The sequence below is a fragment of the Microtus ochrogaster genome, unplaced genomic scaffold (genome assembly GCF_000317375.1).
Source record: "Microtus ochrogaster isolate Prairie Vole_2 unplaced genomic scaffold, MicOch1.0 UNK19, whole genome shotgun sequence".
Lineage (NCBI taxonomy): Eukaryota > Metazoa > Chordata > Mammalia > Rodentia > Cricetidae > Microtus > Microtus ochrogaster.
The window spans coordinates 4,939,003-4,949,312 of record NW_004949117.1 but is presented as its reverse complement, the minus strand read 5'-3'; the positions used below and the strand labels follow the sequence as shown (position 1 = coordinate 4,949,312).

General features: G+C 43.8%; 1 protein-coding gene across 40 annotated transcripts in view; it reads left to right on the top strand.

Moving 5' to 3' along the window:
- The window catches only part of Rims2 (regulating synaptic membrane exocytosis 2), a 392,861-nt gene extending 389,357 nt beyond the window's left edge, over nt 1–3,504 (top strand). For 33 of the 40 annotated variants that reach the window (XM_026789435.1, XM_026789445.1, XM_026789437.1 and 30 more), the window contains 2 exons: nt 184–323; nt 738–3,504. In XM_026789435.1, the coding sequence (XP_026645236.1) occupies nt 184–323; nt 738–956 (359 nt within the window). In that variant the 3' untranslated portion in view covers nt 957–3,504. The remainder of the gene's footprint in view (nt 1–183; nt 324–737) is intronic. The other 7 variants (XM_026789449.1, XM_026789448.1, XM_026789456.1 and 4 more) reach the window with 1 other exon arrangement.
- The last annotated feature ends 6,806 nt before the right edge of the window (nt 3,505–10,310 follow it).

Below are 10,310 nucleotides of genomic sequence, written 5' to 3'. Positions count from 1 at the left end.
TCTTGTCCCCGTGAGCTGACGGAGCCTTGTTCTTGACCCCCTGAGCTGATGGAGCCTTGTTCTTGTCCCCGTGAGCTGACGGAGCCTTGTTCTTGTCCCCGTGAGCTGATGGAGCCTTGTTCTTGTCCCCCTGAGCTGGGCATTTCGTAGCAGTGGCTGTCACTCACTCTGCTTTCTCCCCAGCACCGTATGTCAAGGTGTATCTATTAGACAACGGAGTCTGCATAGCCAAAAAGAAGACGAAGGTGGCGAGGAAGACGCTGGAGCCCCTGTATCAGCAGCTGTTGTCCTTCGAGGAGAGCCCCCAGGGGAAGGTGTTACAGGTGTGCACTCCCTGCTGACCTCTGACCCTGGAAAGCACTCTCCTGCAGCCTGGCCTTAGATTCAGTGTCCTCCCTGTCAGATTCTTTTCCATTCCTCAGGGCTGAGATTCTCTGTCAGCTAGAGGCAGTGGCCAGGGCTGTTTGTTGTTGGTCTCCCTACAGACTTGCAAACCCGGGTTAAACACCAGCTTTTTTCCTGGGTGACTTCAGACCTTCACACTGTAACGTGGTTTTCCTAGTGCAACGCTAACTTCTGGGAGCTAAAGGCCACACTGGCATCCATCAGACCCCGCTACTTAACTTGACCTTGGCAACAGCACACTAGCTGAACACATTTTCTAGTCTAGTTATGACTTTGCTTGTGGGTTGTGATGTGTGTGTTTGAACTACTGTTACTTTTTATTTTGCCAACAGATCATTGTCTGGGGAGATTACGGCCGCATGGATCACAAATCCTTCATGGGAGTGGCCCAGATACTTTTAGACGAACTGGAACTGTCCAATATGGTCATTGGGTGGTTCAAACTCTTCCCTCCCTCTTCCCTGGTGGACCCCACCTTGGCACCTCTGACAAGAAGGGCTTCCCAGTCATCTCTGGAAAGTTCCACTGGACCTTCTTACTCTCGCTCATAGCAACTGTAAAACTGTTGTCACCACTACCAGCGACACACACACAGAAGAAAACGCACAGGTCGAAAGCCCTGGCAACACTGCATGCTTAATGTTGTGTCCTTGGAGCCCACACCTAGGGCTCCAGAGCGACCCTGTGTCCTCAGAGGGGGTCGCCCGCACTGTGCCCTAGCGAAGGCCCTCAGGTGACGGAGCAGAGCTGTGAAGAACTGTCGGGTTTGGAGTTCAGTGACACTCGCGATCCAGTCCAATCTGAAGCCATGGATTCATCTCAAAGAATCAGTCAGCCCTTTTCAATGGCACCTTTATATTTTTATCGTTTTTCTTCGTTTCTCTGACCCCAAAGCCGGTTACGCCACAGAAATGGAGCTTTACAGCCATTAAGCCACACTGCAGGCCAAGGAGCAAGGTCTAGGAAGTGTCAGGTGGAAAGCAAGAGACCAAAGAAGTGGCCGGCCGGGAGCAGAGTCGGCTCCGGCAGGGAGACTGGGAGACTCTGGGGAGCTCCGGGAGCATGGCGTTCGCTGATGCGGCCGTGGTTGGACTCTGGAAATCCGAAGTCTGTGACTGCACTGCACTGGATGAAATCAAAGAAACTTTCCTGCATGGACACAGATAGCTGAATATTTAAATTATTTTCTCGGGGCTGCAACTTGCAAAAAAATAATAAAATAAAATAAAAATCAGCCATTTTCAACAATTTATATTATTTTTAAAAATAAATTTCACTAGTGCATGGTTTTAAAATGGGAGCGAATGCAGCAGGCTGATACCAAGACACACCATGTTTATTCTCTACTCTTAGTCTGTGTTTTGGCAGACATTACCAATGGAAATACTTTCTAGCAGATACTGAAAATCCTCTTTCTGTGACAATAGTATAATATACTCCATTTATTTCCATGTTAAATATACAGATCTTACGAAGTTCAACGTGTGCAGGTTTTTCACGTCTTTTCCTCCTCTTCTCTATCCCACTTTTCTTCTCGTTTTTAACCTCTTTCCTTTCTCTCCTCCGGAGTGACCCTTACACTAAAACCCTGCACGTCTTTGACCTGACCCCATGTTTGGTTCAGAGCCCAGATGCATCTGAATTGATGAATTGCTCACGTCTGTTGGGGAACTCTCTTTATCTCAGGCATGTTGGAAGGATCCCACAACATGACTGGGATATAGAGCAAGTCAGCACGTGCTTGACAAAGAGGGTGTTTGAACATTCGAAGTTTATTCGACAGTGCATGGGAATTCTCTTCTCACCTCAAAGCCTCAGTTCCCAGGACCCCTAAAGTCATGTGGCGCCGTCACGTCTCACGGATTTGTTTTCAGCACCAGCATTATCCACACGGGGGTTAAGCATTGTTTGTAGGCCTTAGGTTTTGTTTGTTTTCTAATTCGTTGGAACAGTTTCTTTAGCTGACTTCCATTTACTATGTGAATAGAAACACGGCCGACTATGTGGAGCCCTGAAACACAGGGCTGTTTATTAATTCATTTTTCTGTAGGAAAATTCAATTTTTCACAAATTATATTTCTAAAGAAATATAGTAAACATAAATTTGCAATTTTAAAGCTCCAATATTTGGGTGACTCCAAGTCAATATGATGCCTCTTACTAGTTATCCGATGCCATCACCAACCGTCTACACACAAACCCTCAAGGCAAACCGCGCCTTTGGTCTACGGGCAGTTTCTGCCGTTGAGCGGCGCTGCAAGGTCCAGTTTCTCTCCAGGTCCCTAAGAGAGGAAATGTCACTGGTCATCATAAGTCACCCATCCTTCCCGTTCCTTACATAGGCTTTGATCCCACGCACTTAGAGATTGGTGTTAACTCCTTGCAATGATTTTCTGAAGTCCATCTCCATCCCATTGGTTTAAATGGAGGCCATGCATACAGAAATGTTTTCTTTGTTTCTCTTTTCACATCCAACGCTGACCATTGCAAACCGTCATGCTTGACATGGTGCAGAAGTTGAAACGAGCTGTCACTCACAATGCCTTCTCTTTATGTGGTGCAACATGAGCTAGCTACACCTAGACCGTGTCTTGATTTTCTGAGACAGAGCCAGGTGAAGGAGAGGGGAGGAGGGCCACGGTGTGATGTGACAACATAGACACCTGTGTACCAGCAGCGACGTGGGTGGATAGAGCTGTAGCGTCTCTGCTCTCCCTGACCGTGTTCCCAACACTAAAACGCAGTCACGTGATCTTCTCTGCATATTCCGATACACGCTATTTCTAATTTTAATAAGAAGGACATGACTGTGGAATATTTGTACATACTTGTCATTATGCAGTATTTATTTTAAAGTTGGTGTACTTTTTTTTTTTAACTTTCACATGTCTGCACCTCTATGGCTCCATCGTGTAAATAGCGCTATGCCAGTGACTGTTGCTGCCCTGTATATAGAACGTTTTCAAGTAAAGGGAATCCCAGCTGCGGGAGAACGGGGGGGGGGGGGGGGCAGATTAGGCCTGTAACAAATACCGACTGATGTAAATCCAATTCATTCTGGTGATGGTATTTAACTCTTTCAATAAAACGTTTTCTTTACGTACCTTGTTCCTGGTGCTCTCTGGGGCATCTTGCGTCCCCAAGCCTCCCTCCATTCACCCTGTGAACTGGCCCGTCACTCCCAGGTGGCGACGCGGCTTCTCCTGCTTCCTTATGACATGAAGGAGTTTCCAGTTTCACCACGTTGCTGTTAGTAGACTGTATCTATGAAGTCCAGGGAGATTTCTGCTCTTATCATCCAAAGTTGCCGGTGCTTTCCAGTGACTTGACTCCGCTGCTCGTAGACTTTATGAGCAGAGCAGCTAAGATCTTAGAGTTCATCCTGAGGGTGACTGGCAGACAGCGGGGTTACTATGTCTCAGTCACTCTTCTGTTGCTGTGAAGAGATGCCATGAGTGAGGGAATTTATAGAAGAAAGCATTTAATTGGGGCTGGTTTACAGTTTCAGAGATTTAGTCCATTATCATCATGGTGGGGATTATGGCAGTATGCAGGCAGTCGCTGGAGCGGTATCTGAGACCTGGGTTCTGATCTGGAGGCAGAAAGAGGGAAGGTAAGACATGCTTTTGAAACATCAAAGGCCACCCCCAGAGACCCACCTCCTCCAACAAGGCCACACTTTCTAATGTTTCCCAAACAGTCCCACTAACTGAGGACCAAGCATTCAAAACTAGAAGCCTGTGAGCTGTATTCAAACCACTACGCTGAGCATCCTGGTCCATGGGAGAAGACGGTAAACCAAGTTCCCATCCAACTGATGTCTTTCCATTGCAAGTCTGCTCAGCTTTGTGAGGGGCTGGGAGTTGTTTGCAGTGGTGGAGACACATAGTAGGAACTCAGGGACTAAATTAAATTCATTTAGAAGCATTGTTCCAGGCAGAGGAGGGCATAGAACAGCAGGACAGCCTCCAGGGAAGCTGTCCTGTGAAAGACAACCCAGGGTGAAGAGTTACAGATGTAATAGCAGCATTCCTAACGTGAGGTCTCTAGTCAAGTGTTTAGCCTGGTCAGGCGCTGGGGGTAGCTGGTGTCTGCAAACAGGTTAACTAGAATGAAGGGAACAGTGGTGGTAAACTAGAGTGAGATGAAAATAGTCTAAGCAAAGAGAAGAGCTAAAAGATCTGGAGGAGTCCAAATCTACCACCTTTGTCTCTGCGGCGTCTGAACAGCGGCACATTCAAGACTGGGTAAGAAAGTGAATTAATGAGTTAACTACCCAAGAAAAAGAATGAGGGTTCTGGATTCTGGATTATTCTTGAATCAATAAAGAATTGGTGTTTGAAAAGCTAGTTTTTGTAAATGTTTATTTGTAGGTATGTAGTGGGTGGGGTGTATCCACATAAGTGCCGATGCCTTCAGGAGCGAGGGGCATAGGAGTCCTGAAGTGGGAATGCAATCAGTTGTGAGCTGTGCTGCCTGAACCTCCGGGCCCTCATCAAGAGCAATCACTCTTAACTGCTAAGCCATGTCCAAAGAGTCTCAAACTCTGAAATTCATGTTCAGAATTCACGTAAGACAGAGTCAAGAAACTTCAAGTCTGGGATATCTTTAACACGCTCAATACCTTCCTGTCCTTTTGTCTTGTGGCAGAAGACCCATCAGTATTGTTTCCGTGAGTCCCATAATCTTCTAATTTATCCCACCCCATGTCCCCAGCTGACAGTGGGCTAGCGGTGCAGACTTCCACTGGATCAACCCCTGTGCCTAACCTGTGAACATTTTTGTTGGTGTTCTGTTTCACTTTAATACCAAAGAGGCTGTCCATCTCTTCTATTAGATACAAAAGAAAACTCGGACGTGCTGGTGGTGCTTTCTGCTACCACATCAAAGCTGGTGTTCCTTAAGAGAAGACAAAGTCAGCAAAGCCGAGAGGTACGATCAGAAGTTCTATGGGTTTCAGCTGGGTTGTGATGGTGCATGCCTTTAATCCCAGCACTGGGAAGGCAGAGGCAGGCAGATCTCTATGAGTTTGAGGCCAGCCTGGTCTACAGAGCGAGTTCCAGGACAGGCTTCAAAGCCACAAAGAAACCCTGTCTCAAAAAACCAAAAAACAAACAAACAAACAAAAAATGCTCTATGGGTTTCACACTCTCTGCTTCGCTGGGACTGAGGACTGATGATGACCAGTAAAATCTTGTTCTGTCAAAAGAATTCCTGCTGCTTGAGGTTATGTATCCAAATCAATACATTTGCCCAGGATGAACCTAATGAAGCTGTAAGAATCTCTAGGAGGCACTGAGGGAGCGCTAAGTGCTGGCCCACCCCTTAGCTAGTAGTTGGGTTTCCATGGATGCATCCCACTGCACAGTCTCAGACTCCTGATGTGAAATAACAGGTTACACTGGGTAAAGATATGTCATTGTGATTGGTGTAATAAAAAGATAACCAGCCAATGACTAGGCAGGAGGTACATGTGGGGCTTCTGGACAGAGAGCACTCTGAGAAGAAAGGGGGAGTCGCCAACCAGACACAGAGGAAGCAGGACATGCAGGACAAGAGGTAAAAGCCAAAAGCCACATAGTAGCATATAGGCGAACAGAAATGGGTTAATTTAAGTTCCTTCCATCCAAGACGCAAGTCTTCCTTTGGAAGCGCTACCGTCTGAACAGTCCAGCCCCAGCCGGTTGTCCCCTGCTGGGTATGAAGGTGATTCTGCTATGAAAGGTAGTGAAATGAAGCAGTACAGCAGGGGACAGACCACAGACTAGGGGAGCTCTCTCGGGAACCTCAGGCCTTGATTAGAGAGAGAGTCAGAGACACTGGGGGCAAAGCCATGAGCAGCCTTGCTGATTCTTGGTCTGGAATGCAACTTGGCATACAGACGTCTGCAAAGCTTAGGTAGATACTGGTTGTGACACGGTTCTGAAAAATCAACTCTTGGATGGTTGACGGGAGAGACAAGGGGTTGACTCACCCTGAATGTTCTAAGTTTGGTAAGTGCTGAGTGCTTAAAATGTCGACGATTCTGACAAACTTTAAGTACAAACTCGCTACCTAAAGACTGTTAGGAAAATAATCCCCAATACTTCAAGCCAGAAGTACAACTTTCTTGTTAATGGTTTTCTTAAGAGAATGGATAGGATGCAAATCAGAGTCTCCTGATCATGTGAAAGTCAAGCCCAGCAAACCAGGAATTATCTCACTCTATAGGGACTTCATCAAGCCACCTTGGGGGTACCCACGGGCACATCTTTCCTGCTTTACGTCACTTGGGGGGGGGGTTGAGTTTAGACATTGAAGTCTGTTCAATAGAAGCTGAACCTCAGACCGTATCATTCTGCATTCAAGATAGCAAGGAGGAGAAAGCAAGAAGAAAAGACTTGCATAAGAGTGAACCAGGAGAGAAAATACCTCAGCCCACACCTTAGCTAGAATTTGACCTGGTTTCTGTGTAGAATTTGGTCCCTGGTCGATCAGGAATGACTTGTATAAAGCCATATGTAGCAAAGACCCTAGAACAATGGATTAATATTAATTTTTTTTCTTCTTTATGGTTACTTTGCACACAAGACAGTAACTGTACATCCTGCCAGAATATTTGTATCCTAGGCAAAGGAAAAAGAAAATAGAGAACCAATCACTGGGCAGTGGCTTTTGAAGCTCTTCTGACTGTACTGCTCAAGACTTCTGAATAGGAACTATCCAACTACTTATGTTATATTAGTTGTTAACATTAATGGGGACTAGTAATGCTTCAATAATTAACCTCTGCATTTTATGATAATTGTAGGATTTGTATAGATGCTCTTTGTCCTCTCAAAGATCCCTTTAATCCTATATTTGCTAAGAGAATTTTGGAAAGTCACAAATGGGTGTTAGATTCTGTCAAATGCTTTTTCAACTTCTATTGACGTGATTATGAGTTTTCCATAATGCTGTGTTATATAGGGAATGGTACTGATTGATTTTTCCAGTGTTTAACCATCTGACTATTTGGGGGAAGTGACTTGAATGTGGTATTGGCATCATCGTCTTTCTCTAAGGCTGGGTTCGGTTTGGTAATGCACTGTTAAGAACTCCTGCATCTGAATTCATGGTGGATAATGGTCTTCAGTCTTCCTTCTGTAACGTGTTTGCCAGGTTGTTAACCTTGATAACCTCAAGATAAAGCAAACTGCTACAGCATGAAGTTAGCGCTAATACGTCTTTCTTAAATGTCTGGTAAAGTCCCACATTGAAGCCATGTAGAACTGAGGTTTTCTTTACAGGAATATTTTGACTAAAAAATAAATTTGCTTAAATGCAAAACTCCTACCATATCTGCCTGATGTGTCATATTTCTTAAGGACTTTGTCATTTTTATGCAAGTTGTCAAATTTATCCTCATGAGAGTATTTGTAATATTTTTCATCCCTTTGATATCTGAACTTATCTTCTTTTACTTCCAATAATGGTAATTTCTCATCCTTAATCAGTTCTGTTAGGTGTCTAATCAATTTTACTAAACTTTTCAAAATACCAACCTGGAAATGTGTTCTATTCTTCTTTGTCTTTTGTGCATTGATTTCTGTTCTTGAAAATGTCTTGCTTTCTTAATCACCTTAAATTTGATTTGTTCTTTTTCTTGTTCCTTAATGGGAGAACTTATATAATTAATCTTATAGTGTCTTGTCTAATACACATCACGAAGCGACCCATCTTCTTCCAAACACTGAATCTTTTCTGTTTGTAATTCCTCAGCTCCAGGGTTCCACTCTGTGCTTTCTGTTGAGTCTAAACCACACAGACATGCATCAGCTTTAAACGTTTGGGCATTTTATTGTACTGATATTGGCTTGAGCAGAAAAAACATTTCAAGTTTGCTCTTGTCTCCTGAGGCTGTCCTTATTTGTCTGTCTGCCCACACCTGTTGGTTACATTTTTAGTCTCTAAATGCCAGTTACATCCTATTCCTTGATACTAGTGTCAAAGCTGTCATAGCCTAGCTGGGCAGTGGTGGCGCACGCCTTTAATCCCAGCACTTGGGAGGCAGAGGCAGGCGGATCTCTGTGAGTTTGAGGCCAGCCTTGTCTACAAGAGCTAGTTCCAGGATAGCTAGTGCTGTTACACAAAAAAAGGAAAAAAAAACTGTCCTGGAAAACAAAAACAAACAAGCAAACAAAAAACCTGCCATATCCTTATTGATTATTGGTATTAGGAAAAGTTGACTCACATTAATTATAACTGTATGTGTTTATTGATTATTATATAATCCCACCAGTTACTGAAAGGAAGCCATTAAAATCTACAGCTCTTGCTTGTAGGTGGATTATTTCTTTCTTTAGCTCTATAAGCTTTTTTCGTTAAAAACTTCTGTTATTAACTATGAGACATATACTATTGTTAGATCTTCCTGGTTAATTAACTGTTTGCTGGGATGGGGCAGCCCTTTATCCCTGCATTGCTTGCCTGCCGTCTGCCCTGTGCTGTATTTACAACTCTCTGGCTCAGGCCTGTCTGGGTCTTCTTAGTGTGTCTCTTTTCAGGCAACATGTGATTGGCTTTTGCCTTTAACTTGGTCTTTTAGTCTCTGCTTTAATTAACATCCATTTTTAGTTATAGGTATACTTGTGTGCCGTGTAGGGAGATGTAGATGTGAGCGCAGGTGCCTGGGGAGGCCAGGGAAGAGCAGAGGATTCCCTGGAGCTGGGATCACAGGGCTTGTGCTGGACCCATTCTCTGCGAGAGCAGTAGGCAGTCTACACCAGCAAGCCATCCCAGCCTACTTTCTGCCTTTTAAATGGAATAAATTAATCTATAATTAATATAATTATTGCTGCGGTTGGGTATCATCTTTACCATCTTGATGTCCGTTCCAAGCTTTTTCATCTGCTCTTGTCTTTTTTCTTTTCTGATCTTTTGATTAATTTGTTTTTTAATATTTCATTTTACTCTTCTATTTCCTTTGCATTAATTTTTAATTATCACTTCTAGATAAATTACAAAATGCATCCTCAATTTATTATTGCCAATGTAGATTAGATATTTTAATAATTTATGTAAAATGTAAAACTATCATAACAGGAAAATCTACCAACCCTGCTTATTCTTTTGACTATTTTTGCTATTTAGTTTGCTAACTGAAGTAATAAAATACCATATGAATGAATCAATTTCCTTTTTGCAAGTTTCATTTATTAGTAACTCCTCCCCGTGTGTGTGTGTGTGCATGTGTGTGTGTGTATGCGTGTGTGTGTGTGTGCATGTGCATACAAGGGCTTGCATCATAGTACACCTGTAATTATTAGGAATCCCTGAGAAAGTTGGTTCCCTCCTCCCGCCGATGGGCTCTGCAGACTGAACTCAGATCATCTGCAAAGAACCATACAGCCGAGCCATTTTGCTGGCTCCTTTCTTCAAATCTCAGGTACATATACATGATACATACTTGATCTGATGTATTTATATAAAATCTAGGAGCCACAAGTGAGTGAGAAAAAAAGCTATCTGTCTGAGATTTAATGCTATTATTGTCCCCAGCTGCATCTACTCTTTATGCAATGATGCAACTCCATTCTTTTTTATGACTGAAATTTTTCTACTTTGTATAAGTACCACACATACTTTGTCATCAGTTCCTCTGTTCATTGACATCTAAGTTGTTTCCCTAACATTGCTATTGTGTATAATGCTACAATAATCATTGACGGGCCAGTATCTCCATGATGTGCTGACTTTGAGTCTGCAGGGAGCCAGACAGGACTGCCATTGCAAGATGGCACCACATCCTGTCTTGCTGGTTATACTCCATATTTGGCGATGCCTTTGAGAACTGCCTGTCCCCCGCTTCCCGCATGCGCGGTGAATGGGGGTCCCTGGGCCTATCTCGATGCAGTCTGGTGTCAGCTGATGGTGGCAACCAATCA